The sequence below is a fragment of the Macrobrachium nipponense genome, chromosome 10 (genome assembly GCF_015104395.2).
Source record: "Macrobrachium nipponense isolate FS-2020 chromosome 10, ASM1510439v2, whole genome shotgun sequence".
NCBI classification, from domain to species: Eukaryota; Metazoa; Arthropoda; class Malacostraca; order Decapoda; family Palaemonidae; genus Macrobrachium; species Macrobrachium nipponense.
The window spans coordinates 102,667,068-102,686,704 of NC_087204.1; the positions used below are offsets into that span (position 1 = coordinate 102,667,068).

General features: G+C 39.6%; 1 protein-coding gene and 1 pseudogene across 12 annotated transcripts in view; both read right to left on the reverse strand.

The window, feature by feature from the left end:
- Positions 1-1,184, reverse strand: part of LOC135223840 (dedicator of cytokinesis protein 1-like) — a 340,518-nt gene extending 339,334 nt beyond the window's left edge. For all 12 annotated transcript variants that reach the window (XM_064262720.1, XM_064262721.1, XM_064262712.1 and 9 more), the window contains exon 1: positions 990-1,184. In XM_064262720.1, the coding sequence (XP_064118790.1) occupies positions 990-1,121 (132 nt within the window). In that variant the 5' untranslated portion in view covers positions 1,122-1,184. The remainder of the gene's footprint in view (positions 1-989) is intronic.
- A 3,276-nt stretch (positions 1,185-4,460) lies between these two features.
- Positions 4,461-19,235, reverse strand: LOC135224062 (dedicator of cytokinesis protein 5-like; annotated as a pseudogene).
- Positions 19,236-19,637: the final 402 nt, after the last annotated feature.

Consider the following 19,637-nt stretch of genomic DNA (forward strand, 5'->3'; position numbering starts at 1 on the left):
TTTGATAATGTAAAGAAAAAAAAATCTCATGTCAGGTTTGTCAATATAATTTCAATGGTCTAATTATATCTCAGTGTTATTATTAAAAATTACATTAGAGAATATTCCTTTAAAAAAAATTTTTAAAGAAAACGACAGCACAGCCTAAGGAGAGAGAGAGAGAGAAAGAGAGAGAGAGAGAGAGAGAGAGAAGAGAGAGATAGAGAGAGAGAGAGAGAGAGAGAGAGAGAGAGAGAGATTGTCCTTACTTAAAAGTGAAATGGAAAGGTTATTTCTTTGAAATACTATAACATATGCATTTTATAATTACAATTAGTATATTATTATTATTATTATTATCATTATCATCATCAATATTCGAAAATATTAATAAACATAGCATATACATGTACCATAAAAATTCTCTCATCTCAATAAGAGAGAGAGAGAGAAATTATTATTATTTGTTATTTAATTTAAACATGAAAGCTTAAAAACCTGTAAATTACATAAAAAAAATTAAATAAACACTTTTGCTGGGTTTCTTGAGGAATAAAAAATGTTGTGTTTGTGTTCGTGTCTGTGAAAAGTCGCATATGATAGTTAAGTTAGGTTCTAATGAAAACGTTTGCGCTATTGTGAATTCGCCCCAACTCGAATAGTGTAAGATAAAGGTATTACTGTCCACTTGTTTGAACAAAACTGAGCAACAATAAATAGAATCGATATAGAATTTGGGTCAAAGGCAATGTGCTGGGACCTGTGAGGTCATTCAGTGCTGAAAGCAAACAGGAAGGAAACCTTGCAGTTGCACTTTGAAGAGAATATGAACAGAGGTACAATAAAAAGAATGAAAGGGGTTGCAGCAGCTAGGGGCCAAAGGGATGCTGCAAAGAACCTTGAGTAAGGTCTACAGTGTTCCGTATGGGTTACACTGACAATGCTATCTGCGCCCCCCCAACAACCCCCACAGGGAAGCAACAAACGCCTAAAACTTCCGTTCCACTTACAGGTATAACTCTGCCTTTTTCATTAACTATTCGAATTGTAACTTCTACATTGCGATCGCTTGTCTTGGCTCCTCTCGAAAACTCTCCCGATATCAGAGTGACGTACAAGTCGTTGCGAACGTCGCCGGGCATGATGATGTCGGACAGGCCTAAGCGAAGAGCCACGGGAACATCACGCAGGGACACGTAATGTGGGTTGTCTCAGTAGCTAAAAATAGAATGGGGAACAACCGTTCCTGAATCATGATGACAATAATTACAGCATCTGAGTTTTATTTTGAGGAAATTGAAGTCTTACTACGTCCCTGGCTTTTCTCACTTTATGGAAACAATTCTCACTTTACGGAAACAAAAGTAAATACACTTACCATAAGTCCCATCACACAAAATATAAATATGCTAAAACGTACCTATCCAAACATTAGCTATATTCATTGTATACCAAAGCAAAAGGTATTTGTAAGCAGATGAAACTATATTCAGAGCAAGCAATTTTACTCAGACAATATATAAAGAATGTACACTATTCCTAGATGTCGTTACACCAAACTGGCTTCAGGTAGGTGGGAAAGAAGTAAACTTGCTGGTTTGGCTAACACTGAAAGACGGGTAATTACCATACACAAAATATATAACACATCTAAACATCATTTATCTTTTGAGATTTCAGAAGGAAGGGGATCACCAAATTCATTTGTGGTCACTGATTATGGTGTTCTTTTAAACCTGAATACCTGAACTTAATTTAGTATATCAACAGATGGTATACATACAAATAAAAGTAAAGAGGCCAAATCGATAACTTTACAGTAGCCAATGAAGGTGGTCAATGAATTTTTTTTGAAATTCCAACAAGCTAAAAATATACATAATAAAGAAGGGTTTCAAAAATGATGCATTTCTACGCAAACTGACTGGGCTACACATACAAAAGCACAATTAAGTGAATTGCATAATTTACAAACACAAAATCCCCAGGAGATAATCCCACCTTCAATCAAACAATATTAAAGATAAAATCCAAATAATAAAACTACAGTAGCAATTACATACTGTATATCTGTAAAACTGCCAAACTCAAAAAATTCCACATAAAGGTAATTACCTGTTTTGAAAATCTCCATTAATCAGCTCAAGGAAAACCATATACCCTGTGAGTTTGTCTTATTTGTCCTTGATGGATTCATTTCGAGATGACAGCAATTTCTTCATATCTATGTCTCCTTCACCCACATCTGAAACAACGGAAAGCTTAGCAATATTTGCTCTTAAACATAATTCAGCAAGCCACTTGGGTTTCATTATTTGTGGGCTTCTGTCACAGTTCTTTGAAGGTTAACACATACAAAGTGCAAACTTAAAATTTCCTATACTATTTCAATATACCTGTATACTAATTGTTTCTAGAGATAACTGTTGATGAACTAAAACTGAGACCAAATACATCTTTGTTACAGTTTTTGTTACGTGTAAACAGGAAAAAACAAATTCACATAACTCACATAAAGAACATCAAGACAAAGTGCAAAATAACTTTCAAAGAACTACCATTTCATTCACTCTAAAAACTCACGGATAAAACGTAGCACAGCAGTCCTTTTCCTTGGCATCATTCCCATCAAGGGCAAGCAGTTTCATTTTTTGGAAATAGGACGTCATTTCCAGCATCACAATACCAAAGGGCCTAGAATTAAAAGAAAAAAAAGAACGGATACAGAAAAACCGGTGACAAGTTGTTAGGAATCTACATTTTGCTTTCAAACAAACCAATTATTCATAGCCATAGCCTAGGCCTACCTGACATGTTATCAATATACTAAAAATATAAATTACTTGCAAACCAGAAGACACTTCTTTTTCTTTCAAATTGGCAATGGAATATCTAGAATTCACAAAAATCACACATTTAGACTAAGGTATAAGTATGTATATACCTTAGTTTTACCAGACCACTGAGCTAATTAACAGCTCTCCTAGGGCTGGCCCGAAGGATTATATATTTCTATTTGGCTAGGAACCAATTGGTTACTTCGCGACGGGACCTACAGCTTATCGTGGGATCCAAATCACATCAAGAAATTCATTTCTATCACCAGAAATTAATTTTCTCTGATTTCACATTGGCAGAGCGGGGAATCAAACTTGGATAGGCTAAGGCAAATTGGTTAACGAAAAAAACTCTTTACTCTCTTCAACCAGACAGAATTTTAAAAACCTAATGATTTGTTTCTTGCCATAAACTACACTGTAAAATATTTTCAATTAAGAAGTTTTAATTTAATTTCACTAGTTGGGTTACAGATTTCCTTCCGTAGTACACAATATTTACAAAGGTGGGAAGAGAATAAAATTTAGATATCTACATCTATACAAATAAATTTCTGAGAAAATAATTTTTAAAATATAATTCCATAAAAATCTAATGACTTGTTTTACAGCTAATATAGTTTATTAGGAGTTTCATGTCACAGTATACAAATTATAAAGGGAGAAATACAAAAGGTTCATAATCCTACATATATTTCTAAACTTTTAAACAATACAATTATAATTAATTATTCTCAGAGAAATAAGAAAAAGGATTAATAAACAAGAAAAAGCTACCTTCTCATGCAATCTGTTGATGTTACCCTCTTTGTTAGCAAAGCGGATGTCCTTTTGGGATCCACCTCCTTAGTTGCCATGGAACCCTGACGTACAACATACCCAATCAACCACAACTGACTCTCATCTAATGTAATTGTACTCAGATCCTGCAAGACACAAAAATTGAATTGATTTATGTTATATATAAAACTATGATCTTTATAACATAAAAACCAGAAAAACAAAATGTCCACTGAATGCCTGTAATTGCAGAGTGTACCAGCATAAGGCAAGAACTCTCCGACTAGAGTAAGACCACTTTCTCATATGACAAATATTCTGTACACTTGCAATAGATGACTATCAATCACTGGAGGTAGAAGGAAGGCATGGGGGGCTAGACTGTCAACTTTTTCTTAAGTATACAAATCAAAACCTTTTTTTATTTTTGTCTTCCTTGGAAACAAGTGGCAGGTAGTGGGGAGGGTGAAAATGAGGGTGGGGGGGATAGAGAAATCAGATTTACTACTAGGATTAATGTGGTATTCAAATGTCTAGTCAATTAAGACATAATATTGTACTTGGCATTTGCAACAATTATCATTATCATCAAATGTTATTTTAACAAACCTCCTCAATGCCAGCTCTGGAATCTTATGGTGACTGCCGGATGTATCCGTTCTCAAATGAGAGGTAAAAATCACAGCACCACAAAACCAAAGAAGTTGGACAGCTCAGCAGAAAGAGACCAAAGTGAAAAAGAAAAGCAAAAAGCAGACAAGATTCACAGAAACCTACTCATTCATTCATAGTATACTGAACTAAGTAAAACCCATCACATACTGTAAAGAGACATTTAGGTTTAGGAGGAGGTCTGGATGGCCATTATAACCCTCTTCTGCCCCAAGGGATGATGAATTCCTCCGTCAAAGGTTTCTCCTTTCCTTCCTTTGCGTCTCCCACATACAGACCCAGGGAGATTTCTGAGGACTCTGGAACCTGCAAATGACATATGCAAAACTGTAAGTAAAACTTATTTATATTTCAAGACTTAAAAGTTCATTCCCTCTTAATTCAGCTTGTGAAATGACAAATTTTCTAAGACAATTTGTATTTTTCATAGCTACAAACCTCAGGTCTTAACAATATGAAAATTTTCTAGCGCCTAGCTGAATCCGGTTAAACTAATAGTACACTTCACATGCCCAGCAAACAAAAATTGAACTGATAGTACACTTTACATGCCCAACAAACAACATAAATTGTTTGTAAGGTATGACCATATAGAAGGCATTTATCATTTTCAAACAATGAACCTATCAAAGACACATACATAACGCCAATTCAAAGTCAGTACAGGTGACATATAGGAGCTTCCTGGATCTTTAAAAAAATTTCAGTATAACAATAATAAAAAGTTTCCCATCATAAGATAATCCTCACTCAAACACTTCTCTTCAATAACATCCAACATACTCCAATACAATCTACTTGCCTTAATAATGATGTTTGTAAAGGACAGAAGGAGCTGTCCATGATAATGGGGCTTTTTGCGGACCGTTGGTATTCGTCCATCGATTCTTCTAGCTGAAAAACAAGTTTACAATTCATTCTTTGCTATCAGGAAAGATATATCTTAACCATGTGAATGTGCAAAGTACAAATATTAAAAAAAATAAAAAATGATATATATATAAATAATTTACAAGTCCAAGCCATACAGCATTCAACCTTGTTGTAGGTATAAACCACAACTGAATTTGTACTCCCTGTAAAATTGGCCAGAAATTTTAAGTAAACTAATATGGGCTCCCCCCCTTTAGTAACCTTTGGGCATCTAGTCACTAAAGTACACCAATGTTTAAAGACCGTATAAAAAATACAGCAAATATGTTTTATTATATGTAACTTGTACGTATGATCCTTTAATAACTTTGTATTCTAACTTTTATAATTCCATTCTTCTTGGTAAAGATATAACTACAGAAATGGAAGATGTATTCTACTATCAGGGAATAAACAGACCTTTAAGAATCTGAATTGATGGTATTACAGTAAACATATTACCGGCGTATAACAGTAAACATATTACCAAGAACTTTCATTCACACATACTAATGAAACAATTAAAAAAGGACTCTATGGTTTCTTACAAAGCACACCAAGCTTTCCTTCAATAATCAGGGATGTTTCTGATCTTTTTAACTCTTTCATATCCGCTTAGTTTTGAGTACTGTGTCCCCAGATATCCGAGGTGTCTGGGAGCGCTCAACAGTGCGAAAAAATTATCATTTTGAAAATTCCGCAAAAATATAAATTTTATGCCAACAACGTTCATTTTGCTGTCCTTTTTTTTCTAAATGTAAGTATTTTATGGTGGAATAGTCAGAATAAGAGTCCCAGCCCCCTAAAATACAAAAAATGTGAGTTATTTAAAAAAAAAAAAAAAAAATTTACTTTTTTTTTTTATATTTTCGTTCCTACCCAAAACTATGAAAGTCAGGTGAATGAATTATTTTTTATGATAAAGCCATAAAATTCCCTAAATATCGACATATAAATAAATGGAAAACGAAAAAGTCCAGCCGGTGAAAAAATCGATAGAAAAGAGGATAAGAAACATAGCGCTCTGCCCAGCAGATAGTGAGAATTATCGCTAGAATTTGTTTTTTTTTTAAGAGCCCTATCTCGGTTATTTTTCATTGAAATTCCTTTGTAAAAATACGAAAATGTAGAGGAAACGTTGAAGAATAAAGGGAAGGTCAAGAAAAATGGCTTTGGATCCGGCAACAGTTTTCATTTTGACGTTATAAATTGATCAAAATGAAAAACAATTTTACCATTGTCAACATTTATTGCTAGAATATGTTATTGTTATGATACAATAAAGTTTGTTCATACTTACCTGGCAGATATATATATAGCTGTATTCTCCGACGTCCAACAGAATTTCAAAACTCCCGGCACACGCAGTGGGCGGCCAGGTGGTTAGTACCCATTCCCGCCGCTGGGAGGCGGATATCAGGAATCATTCCCATTTTCTATTCAGATTTTTCATACCACTGTCCCCTGAGGGGAGGTGGGTGGGTACTTTAATTATATATATCTGCCAGGTAAGTATGAACAAACTTTATTGTATCATAACAATAACATTTTGTTCATGAAACTTACCTGTCAGATATATATATAGCTGAATCCCATCATTGGAGGTGGGAAGGACAGAATAGAAGGATTTAGGAAACACCTCAAGTGCAGATGATTGACATCTTGATTCCTACCTGTTAGCATAGCTGACTTCTTGATTACTGTCACCGAAGTCTGCTTTGCTTTACTAGAGTTGCCAACAAGGTAGTGACCTGTGTAGTTGGTGTGCTCTAGATGATCTGTCAACGGGGGCGTGACCACAATGTGACTAGACCATATTGACCATACTGTGAGGGCAACGAAGCTAAAAACCACCACCTGACCTAACCTATCGAAGTTAGTCCCATAACCTTCTAGGCTAAAGAAAGGGAAAGCGCCTCAAGCAACCAACCCTTCAACCATAAACCAACACCAAAATTAAAAAGCACACCTACCCCTTTTCTATAGGATAGTATTTTGTGCTGCTCCCTGCCCCCAACACCATTTCTGCGGATATGTATGGTCCTAGCGACTCGCAGTTCTCATATGCCGTCTTCACATCCCGCAGGTAATGTGAAGCAAACACAGAGTTGCTCGCCAAAAAGTAGCGCTAAGGATATCATAAGTGCCATATTCTTTCGAATGCCATTGAAGTTGCAATAACAGCTCTCACTTCATGGGCTTTTATTTTTCAAAAGCTTCATATCACCATCCGAGCAGGACGCATGGGCCTCCTGATGGTGCTCCGTAAAAAAGAATGCCAGTGCATTCTTCGACATAGGAAATTCGGGTCTCTTGACAGAACACCATAAGTTCTCAGAAGGACCCCGACAATCTTGGTCTTTTGCATGTAAAATTTGAGAGCCCTGACAGGGCACAGGACTCTCTGGCTCTTGTCCGATGAACTCTGTTAACCCCTTGATTTCAAAGGTTTTTTGGCCAGGGGTTAGATGGGTTCTCATTCTTCGCTAAGAAATTAGGATCCAAGGAGCACACTGCACTGTGCCCTCTGAAACCCACATCTTTACTAATTGCCTGAATTTCACTAACCCTCTTTGCCGTGGCAAGAGCAGTTAGGAAATCGCCTTTCTAGTAGTGTCTCTCAATGAGGCAGCATGCAGAGGTTCAAAGGGAGCCGACATCAAGAACCTTAGAACTACATCAAGGTTTCCATGATGGAACCTTCGGTTGTAGTAACTTTTGGTTGTCTCAAACGATCTCAAAAGATCGTGAAGATCTTTATCATTTGTCAGGTCTAATCCTCTGTGGCGGAAGACAGCTGACAGCATACTCTTGTATCCTTTTTATTGTGGGCACTGCTAGTTTGTCCACATTTCTCAAATGCAGAAGAAACTCAGCGATTTGGTTCACAGAGGTCGTGGAGGAGGAAATACCTTTCTTCCTACACCATCTCCTGAAGACAGCCCACTTCGACTGATAAACTGCTCGAGAGGAAGCTCTTCTCGCATTGGCAATAGCCTCTGCCACTGATCTTGAAAAACCTCTCGCTCTGGTGGCCAACTTCTTGATAGTCTGAACGCAGTCAGACTCAGAGCGGAGAGGTTTCCGTGGTACCTCTCGAAGTGGGGCTGTTTGAGAAGATCGACTCTCTCTGGCAGGGTTCTCGGGAAGTCTACCAAAGAAGGGACATGACCTCCGTGAACCAATTGCTTGAGGGCCAAAAGGGGGCGATCAGAGTCATTCTCGCTCCTGGCGACGCCGCAAACTTCCTTGTTACCTCTCCTAAGAGTTTGAAACGGGGGAAAGGCGTACACATCCATCCCCGTCCAGTCCCATAGGATGGCATCTACCGCTATTGCTTCCGGGTCGAGAACTGGAGAGCAATAAATCGGAAGCCTCTTCGTTTTCGAGGTTGCGAAGAGGTCGACTAGCGGCCGTCCCCACAACTTCCATAGCTCTTGACAAACTTCTAGATGTAGGGTCCATTCTGTGGGAAGCATCTGATGTCGACGGCTTTAAAAGATCCGCGTCGAACATTTTGAATTCCTGAAATGAAAAACCTTGTCAGGATCACTATGTTTCGAGCTTTCGCCCATAGAAGGATGTCTCTCGCTATCACGAACAGTGATCGAGAGTGTGTCCCCCCTGCTTTTTTTATGTAAGCGAGAGCCGTAGTGTTGTCCGAGTTGATCTGGACAACTCGGCCACCAATCGTTCTTCGAAGAACTGAAGAGCTAACCGAATAGCCTCCAATTCTTTTAAGTTTATGTGCCAGGACCTCTGTTCCCCTCTCCAGAGGCCTGACACTTCCTCCTTTCTAGTTTTGCTCCCCAGCCCACCATGGAGGCGTCTGAGAACAACACTAGGTCGGGGTTCAAAAGCTTGAGGGACATCCCTTCCGAGAGTTTGGTCGGATCTTGCCACCACTTCAGATGATCCTTGACCGCTTTTGAGATAATCAAAGTCGAGTCTAGATTCTTGTCTTTCCAGTTTTCTGCCATAAAAAACTGGAGTGGCCTGAGGTGCAACCTCCCCAGGGAAACAAACTTCTCCAGCGAAGAATGGTTCCCAGCAGACTCATCCATTCTTTCTTTCGCCGAGCATGTTTCTTTCCCTAAGAAGGCTAACACTTTCTCTAAGCATCTCTGCTGACGTTCCTTTGATGGAAAAGCTTGAAAAGCCGCTGAATCCATCTGAATCCCCTCCGATACACGATGGACCTGCGTGGGGATCAGATGGGACTTCTCGTAATTTACTATAAGGCCCAGGGCCTTCGTCAGCTGTAATGTCGTCTGAAGGTCCTCCAGGCACCTTGACTTCGAAGGCGACTTGATTAGCCAGTCGTCCAGGTAGAGCGAGACTCTTATCTTCGATAGGTGAAGCCATTTCGCCACATTCCGCATGAGGAAAGTAAAAACCATCGGCGCCGTACTCAGACCGAAGCACAGAGCCCTGAACTGGAAGACCTGCCCTTTTAAGACGAACCTCAGGAACTTCCTTGATTGGGGATGGATCGGGACGTGGAAATAAGCGTCTTGAAGGTCCAATGCACACCATCCAATCCCCTGGTCTCAAGGCCCCTAGCACAGACTGAGAAGTTTCCATCCTGAATTTTTCTTTTTTTACAAAAATGTTCAGTCTGCTGACGTCTAGGACAGGTCTCCATCCCCCAGACTGCTTCGGAACCAGGAATAACCTGTTGTAGAAGCCTGGGGAATCCAGCATCAGGACTTCCTCTACGGCTTCTTTTCCAACATTTGATCTAGAAGGTCGAGTAAGATCTGTTGCTTTCTCTGACTGGTATGCGGGCGACAGGTCTATCGGCTTCGTGCTCAAAGGAGGCGCAGAGAGGAAAGGGATCTTGTATCCTCTCTCGATCACATCTAGGGTCCAGGTGTCCGCCCCTATCGTCCTCCATGCCTGAGCAAATAAGGTGAGTCTCGCACCTACAGGTGCCTGAAGGGCAGAAAGTCAATTTTTTCCTTTTCTTGATAGAAGAGATCTTACCTCTGAAGGACCCCTTCCTCTCGAAGAACCTCTAGAGGAAGGTGCTCCACGAAAGGGCTTAAATTTCTTCTTGGTGCTGGAGCTGTTGAACGTAGAAGCCTGAGGAGTAGGTCGTCTGGAAGATTGAGTCAAGAGGTCCCTTGTTGCTTTTTCTTGCAAGTTTACCGACAGATCCTTAATCATGGACTGCGGAAATAGGTGCTAGAGAAGGGGGCGAATAATAACTCCGCGTTCTGAGCGTGGGAGAAACTGCTTTCGCCGCAAAGCTACAATAGAAGAGCTCTCTTCTTTAGCAGACCTGTAGCAAAATGAGATGCTAACTCATCAGAGCCATCCCTTACTGCTCTATCCATACAAGCTAATACACTCGAAAGCTCTTCCACGAAATCGAGTCTTGACTCCTCGATTGTACATCCAAAGCCCCGAGGCACCATCTAAAAAGTTAAACACCTCTAGCGTCTTAAATAACCCTTGAGGTGATGATCAGTCTCCGTCATTGTCCAGGAAACCTTAGCCGATGACAAATAAGACCTCCTGTTTCGTACCAGATCCCAGCTCTCCCTTTCAGTCTAGATGGAGGAAGTGCAAAAGAAGTCTTCCCTTTAACCTTCCTTGAATCCATCCAATCCTGGACTCTCTTAAACGCTCTCTTCGCAGAGAGCGAAGTGGCCATCTTAACGAAGCCAGGGGCCTTCCTGGCCTTCGATGAGGCAAATTGTGAAGGTGGAGAGCAAGGAACGGGCGCTTGAAAATTATCTGGGAACAATTTCTTAAGTAAGTCCGTCAACGTCTTATAGTCTGACGACGCTGACGCATTTGGTTCATCATCATCAGTAGGGCAGCGATCACTAGACGAATCCTTCTCTCGGTCATCAGCGCCCTTCAAAGATCGCGATGACTTCGACACTTTAACATGAGAAACATCCTGACGTTTCGGACTCAACTGTTGATCGTCCTGGAAAGCGTCCCGATATGCAAGGCGCCGCGCGTTCTGAGAAGCGTCCTGCAGAGCGTCCTGATGTGTAGGGACGCCGTGCGTCCACTGAACAGCGTCAGCTCGAGCGTCTTGCTGAGCGTCATGATGTGTAGGACGCCGTGCGTCCTGAACAGCGTCAGCTAGAGCGTCTTGGCGAGCGTTCCGCGCGTCTTGAAAAGCGTCTTCTCGAGCGTCCTGGTAAGCGCTTCGTTGCTTAAGACGCCGAGCATGATCTATCAACATGCAAAGCTTGAACTTCCGATATTGATCCTTGAGCGTTCTCGGCCTTTTGACAAAGACGCCGGCCGCCTGTGCGACAACTCACGTCTCTGTCAAATTCGTCTCTCCTAGACGCCCTTTCATGAGGAACGTAATCACGTTCTCTAATGCGTCGGCTACTAGGAGGAGACTCAAAGGCCGAAAAACGCGGAGGAGGAGCCGGGGACTGCCTAGTCCTCTTAACAGGCAGCCACCTATCCTTCCTTCGATGACTAGTTTCTGCTTCCTTTCTCTCAAAAAAGGAGGCTAACTGTCTCTGCATTTCCCAAAGCATTTTCCTTGAAGGGGAAAGTTCTCGATCAGGAGAAGGACTCATCCTGTGCGAGGAAGATGGGCGAGGGGATGCCCTTTTCTTCAACTCAGGAACATGCTTAGAGCGACTTGGACGCTCGAAAGAGTCCTCCCCTGATGAAGTCTTGTTCCTTTTCTGTGGAGGAAAAGCTTCAAAATCTTCAGGTGATGAATCTACGTAATGATCAGAAGGACGTGAAGCGTCCTCTTCTCTGAAACCTCTCTTAAGAGGGCGAAAACCAAGGGGTGACAGCCGCTTGTGCGACACCTTGCGCCCCTGCCGCTCTCCCCCTGAGAGGTCTTCCGAGCGTCCCAACCTCGGCGAGGAGAGGAAGTCTCAGAAGAAGAGAAGCACTCTTTAGTATTCGTGCCCGTGCACGAACACCGGCAGCCTGAGATTCGTCCTCAGTTTCTGCCGAAGGGACGTCAGACCGGTCATTAGATCCCGTAACCCTCCTTCGGCTTTCAGCTTGCCCTCTCCTAAGGCCTGGGAGTCCGGCAGGGGCCTAGGCCTAGAGGCATTATGGGACCGATCTGACCCCCCTTCCACAACATAGATGCACTAACACTTTTATCACAATTCACATTTGACTGTAGAGCAATCACTTTACATTCCAGGCGCGAATCGACTCCATGATCGTAAATAATACTCTTCCTTCTGCAGACACTTCCTGATTGTTCGGAGGCAATACAACAGGATCAGGTTGAATTACATCTACAGGAGGATTTAATGGAGATACAATTCTACCTTGACTTCTACTCACAGAAGCACTCCTAGAGGAAGACCTCCTGATTCTATCACGCTCAAGCTTTCTCACATAAAGAATCATATGCCTTCCATTCAATTTCAGTCAATTGCTCACACTCGATGCATCTATCATTCAACATATATACATGACTACGACATTTCCGAGCACACTGAATGAGGGTCTACCGAAGCTTTCGGCAACCTCACCTTACATTCATGCACCTTACACACCCTGAAGCTAGCAGAGCTAGATCCAGACATCGTAATCAAAGAAAAGTCAAAGCCAAATCCAAATCAAATCCACTATCACGTATGCCAAAGCCAACAAGCCAAATCAAAACCAAAAAAAAGTCAATCAGAATACTCAAGTTAGCACAAGAAGTTTCAAAATCCTAGGCGGAGGTCTGTAAACAGTTGTTTACCGACCGGCGACAGAGAAAAATCTGAATAGAAAATGGGAATGATTCCTGATATCCGCCTCCCAGCGGCAGGAATGGGTACTAACCACCTGTGCCCGCCACTGCGTGTGCCGGGAGTTTTGAAATTCTGTCGGACGTCGGAGAATACAAGCTATATATATATATCTGACAGGTAAGTTTCATGAACAAAAACAATTTTTTGAAGAGCCCCTATCTCGGTTTATTTTTCATAGAAATTAGTTTGTAAATATACGAAATTGTAGAGGAAAAGTTGAAGAATAAAGGGAGAGTTAAGAAAATGGCTTTGGGGTCACTGATAGGGAAGTGTAGGTGCGATCAGCTGATTTCATTGTGAGAATTTTACTACTGCCAGGGATTTGAGCATGCGCAGTACAGAAACTACGTTGCTGGCGTATTGATACCCGAGATACACGGTCCAAGGTATGATCTAACCTAAGGAAATCGCTACTTGTCCGAAATAAAAAAAAAATGCCCCTACCACACGTACGAAAAATTTCTCTGTAAATTTTACGTACCGCTACATCAGTTGGATAGATAGGGGATAGAGTAATTTTACATACTATATTAGGTCAGTTTGGACATGAAAGGGTTAAGATTCTCCATGAGAGAGAGAGAGAGGAGAGAAGAGAGAGAGAGAGAGAGAGAGAGAGAGAGAGAGAGAGAGAGAGAGAGAGAGAGAGAGAGAGAGAGAGAGTTTTCTATCTAACTTTCCGCAGTCCGTGCGGCAGCTTCATCATGATGCCGAAAGAGCTTGACAGCAGAGGTGATGTCCGGATTCAAAATGTTTCCGTGATCATCGCGAACTACCAAGTCAAGGCCTAGACGCCTAAAAAAAACACATCAATATTTTAGTAAATACAGATAAAAATTAACAGATTGCAGAAACATATCTCATCAATATACAGTATACTATCAAAAATGCAGTTAAAACTTATTAAATAACTTAATTCATTGTGTTCCAATTCAAAGAACTGACAAAATATACAACACACTTATCACTGAAAAGTGGTTCAAACCTGATAGATAACTATAACTTCACGCCTCCTTACTCATTGACACGATCAATTGTCCATGGGTTATGGCGATGCTTAAGCTGCTTCAGCTCATCCCCCATGGGAGTTGTCCAGAAAGAATCTTGCTGCGGTGAGCTATGATTTCTTTCATGGTGTCTCGGAGCAAACTGAAGTTTTTGTCTTGCTCCTGAAAGTAGTAGTACACAGATTACTCTGTATGTCACTTTACACAGATAAAAATTTTATTTTCATGATGAAATAAATTTTTGAACATACTCACCTGGTAGTTATATACATATATAGCTGACGTCAGGGACATAATCTATATACATAACTACCAGGTGAGTTAGATGTTTAAAATCTATGTATTAACTTATGAGCTGCACAAAAAGAAACTTATTGAAGACACTATGATTACTGTTAACTATTTTCATTGCAAACTGATATTGTGATCATTATGCAATCTGCAGTCATTCAATAGCTTTCAATACAAAGGCTCACTAGACATTGTAACAAATGAAATTACTAATACAAGGCAGTGCTCATAAATATACAAAGAAGTGTATGAAATACCTACCACATAAAGCTTTCTCAGTATAACTCCCCATTCTCTCAGTACAGCTGTGACCTCTTGAAACAATAGGTGAAGCCTCGGTGTTACTACTTCAACTAACCCTGTCTTGTCGACAATACAGTCTTTAACCTGAAAGAATGAACAGATAAGTAAATAAATAAATAATGATACATTTGAAATTATGAGTAAATAAATAAATAATGATACATTTGAAATTAAGGTATTTCTGCCAAATTTCAAGAATGAAACAAAAACTTTCACATCTCAACCGGAGAAAAATGTTTACTGGTATAACTTAAAAACTGTTCATCAAACTCATCTACTTATTCCATTCCTATGCAATGGAATTTACTCTACATTGCAAATGTTAGAATATCCTCTACACTGCAAATACAAGTATGAAAAATGGCAGCAGTTAGTAGAGTTACTAAACTGTCATACTCTACACTAACTACTCTAATTAAAAAATAACCCAATACAATATTCAAAGCATACTTGAGGAAGGTTTAATTAGCTTCATAACATTCTGGAACATTTGAGAAGTCCCCTAAAACATTAAAAATTAAAAATAAAAAACTACGAACAGGATTAAAACTAGTGCTGTACAGCACTTTCTGCCTGTGTAATAATCTAATCAAATGATTATTATATGCAAGTGGATATACTTCATATCAAAATATGGTTTGGCTTGGTGCTATCTTATCATATACAGCATATACAATGTGTGTATATTTTTCTTTATAGCATATGGCAATAAATATAGCAGAGACAACACGAAAGTGTTTGGTACATCCTTTTATTTTATTCCTGGGGCCTCTGCTACATAATTATGACATGAGCTATATAAATATACACTACAGTATATGTATGTATGCATGTATGTACATTAGGCACACCGTATATCACAAAATTCTATCCTACTTATCAAATCAAAATTTAACTGTATACTTCATTGACAGCATAAATGTTAATTACCTCAGCAAGTAAATTAGCAGCAAAACTGAAAAACAAGAAACTGACATAGTAATTTGTTAGAGAGAAAAGACACTAATGATAAGTAGTATCCTCTAGTGCTAAAAGCTAAACAAAATTTTAAAGCCTTTGTAAGACTAGAATACAGAGTAGTATTTCAGTAACTATTTCAAACTTAGCAATTCCCTGGAACCCAAACCATGCATCATTACAAGCATGCCTTGTGTAGCATTGTCAGGCTCGATCTCAGCAACCATCTTCAAATATTATTCAATAAATATGGATGTATACTTCACAAGTTTCTTAATGTTGTACCTATATCAAAAACTTTGCAAAATTCAATTCATATCACCCTTAAGTTGTACATCCATCCATTTTAATTATTAGCTTTACCCAAAAGAAGTTTTTTTGCACCACATTCACATAATTGCCTTATCAAACCATCAAAAATGCATACGCACACCATATATATATATTAACAACTATCCCATGAGAATATATGATATGATCTGTACTTACCTGAATATAAGATTTAGGAAACACCCCCTCTCAAGGACTTATTATGTAATGCATAGCCAAAGTACCACTCTCCCAATTCTTCCAAGATATGCACTGTTTCACCGACATTGAGCTTAATACATGCACGTTGATCCCAGAGAAATTGTAAATGGCTGAAAAATGAAAATATAACATTAATAAATTAGTGTATTACTGTAAGGGATAAAATTAAGGATATAGGCACTACAATGGTTATAAAGAAAACAACAATATTAAGAAAATGAAAAGAATCAACTTGCAGACCCCTTACTGTAGTCCTTGGGGAAACTCATAAATGAGTGATTTTCCCCAATTAAATAAAAAAAAACTTTGAAACAACAAAAGTAAAGTCATTAGCAAAAGCTCATACATTTGGCAGGCAATAAATCTGACCCACTAATGTCCCTTATGATAAAGCAAACAGTCTTGCACAACATTGTTCTCCTCCATGGTAAATAACAGTTCATTAGTCTTGCTAGGTAACATGTAAATTGGTAGCCATTGGCTATAGTATCTGATGATGTAGCTAATCCTCTTGTACAGATGGTATACAGTGGTCTTACATGGTCAAAAATTTTGTAGTAGATTTTGCATTTAAATTTTTCTTCTTTTATGTGTAAGTGCCATACATTTCAAAACTAAGTATGTCACTGATGTGAATAGTAGCCAGGGACCACTCTGCCCCTAGTTCTTTTCAGGCCCATTAGATGGCTTGTCAATCATGAGGTTGTAAGTCGAAGGCTTTTTAAAGTTAACCAGTCTCAAATAAGGGTCAAACTATACCATGGCAATGCCATACTTTTGATCATGGAAATATATTTTTCAATATGTTGACGAGATCTAGCCTATACTTATACATTTTGAATTTCATCTCTATATGAGCAGTACTGTTCAAGGCAAATGCACAATGAACCAATTATTCATTTCTTGAACATATTAGCCACATCCACAACCATAAGCAATATCAGTGGTAGGTGAAACACACTTAAAAGAAAGAAAGTTTATTTTAAAACCAAAAAAATTTGAATCGCAATGCTGTGATACTTTTTCATTTAGTATGTTCTGTAGTGGTAAAACTGACAACTACCAACAGGTAGTTAACTTGATAACTACCAATGCACAGAGTTGCCAACTACCATTACAAACAAGTAGATAATTGGATAACTACCAGTACACAGGAGTTGTCAACTACCATCACAAACAAGAAGTTAACTGACAATGACTCTAGCTGGCATTCACTTCTATTGGAGCTATCTCCTGGCTCAGTTGCTGATGGATCAGTCAAGACTAGCGAATTTACAAGTGCGTCTAGTGTCTGAAGGACAATTATCCAGCAACAGAGGCCAGGAAAGTGTACGAGCAAGTGCAAGGACAGCTGTTTAACATTTGGGACAATACATAGAAGGAAGAATGAGTCCCCAACAGGTACTTAGGAAATGTGCCCGTTTAACTGGATCATCCGTGTCTTAAGATTAACAAAATGACTGCTCTGCTTTTAGCCTGTTGGCAAATTTTATATCTTGTATGTTTTTAAAATAAAAATAAATGCAACATATATAGTATATTGAATTTACGTTTTTGTTTTAATACATTGTAGCGTTTTACCATTGGCCTTCTATTCAATATCTTAATCTGGGGAGATGTTTTGACTTGGGGGATGTTTTGGAAGGGAGACGTTTTGACTGGGGGAAACATTTTAACTGGAAACCAACCAGAGGGGCTTGGTAATAGGGTAGTTTTCATTTTCACCAAGAGTAGTTGTCCACGTGTTCTTCCGCTACATAGGCTATTGTTTTAACCAAGTCAAGGGGGAAAGTACCCCAGCCACCCCCGTCACATGAATGCATGATGCCCCACGCTTAGATTATGCTACAGAAAGGTTATGTTGGGTGATATCACTCATGAAATATGCCTTTGAGGGTGCTTTGCACATGTGAGATGGAAGCCACGGCCAATATAAATAGAGCAAGATCTGGCCGACGCCTATCCACCTAGGCTATAGGGTAAAACACTGAATGGCCACCTGACCTCAACCGTAGGGCGACCACCTTCCCATAAAATAACTTTAACACGTCCTGTAACCCAGGGTAGACAACATTAGTCAAGAGCCAGTGTCGTCAAAGCAACACATCGAGAACCTCTATACTTTCCTCTTTAAGAAAATTTTTTCTCCCAAGTCACAAACTAAGCCCATAAATTTCCAATTTTCGGGAAGGTGGTCGTGCTATGGTTGAGGTGGCCGCCATGTGGCCTTTCGTTATTTTACCCCACTAGGGTAAAAAACCGCATGGTACAGGGGTGGACCATGTACGATCAATGTGTACAACCCCAAAAAAAGTACATTAGTAATGCGTCCTGACATCGGAGATGGGCATCAGATGCGACTTCTTGTTGGTGAGAAACGGAGCTGAAGACCTCTACTCCAGTGTCAGGACACGTTATAATGTACTTTTCTTGGGGCTGTACACATTGATCGTACATGGTTTTTTACCCTATTAGAAGGAAGTGTTCATCAGTAAAGAAACTGATCATAAAATGTAAGGGCATTGTCGAGGCTCATTTTAATGACCGCTTTTGGCTTTTAATTTTCGTTTCTAGAGGTAAAATAGAAAATAAATTTAATTTATCAATTAGTTTTTTTTCCCTCTTCAGTGACATTAGTAGGATGTCGTTTAGAGGCTATTAGGGTCCTGACTTTTTTTTTATTTCACAAATGAACAAAATCTTTTTATTACAACAGATTTTTGGCCAAAGTTTAGTCAAGCTTTTCCCTCTTCAAGCAGTCGGTTTTAGAGGTCTATACGTACCTAGGCTAATTAGGTCCTATCCTAACTGTTTTTTTTTTTTTTTTTTTTTTTTTTTTCCTTTTTATTTTATAACAAATGAACGCCAAATCTTCTTTTAATAGTTATGGCCGAGTTAGCTAAACGTAGATTAGGGCAAAAGGGAATCGGATAAAACCAGCCGTATAAAACAGGACAGGCCCGAGTGAGTGTGTGTGTTAGTGAGTGAGTGACACTTCCCCTCTGGGGTCTCTCTCTCCGCTTTCGCTCACTCCTATTTCTCTCTCTCTCACTTTCTCTCCCACTTACCAACGCCATATTTGTCCCTGTCTCTCGCCGGTGTCCAATTCATCATCGCAAGGTTAACAACATGTCCCCCTCTCGGAAAAAAAACACTAAAAGAGAGCACTATTCCTCTAAATTTCCGGATCGCTATCTCGGCATCCTGTGGCGGTGGTGTTTTGTAAACTACTGAGCGAAGATAAACAATAGACGGCGAGACCGACTCTCCCCTCTCCCCAAAACATCGAGTCCCCGATGACAAGTGAGCATCGAGTCCGTTAAAGGGGTCCAAAAGGAATTAAAGTATCTCTAATCCACTCCAACACTCTTCATTAAAAGGTTCGGTGGAATATCACCTCCCCGTTACCCTTTCGTATAGGCGGGTCAGCTGTATCGTATTTACGTTGCCGGAAACTCAAAATAAAAAAAAAAATATATATATCGTAATTTAATCTGCGACGATCGCTGCGGCTTCTTCTTCTATAGAGTCGTGAGAGGTGTCAGCGATGGTCGGATGGTTTGAAGTTGGTCGCAAAGTTTAGGGTCACGGTGACGTTTGGGTTCTGTTTTGCGACA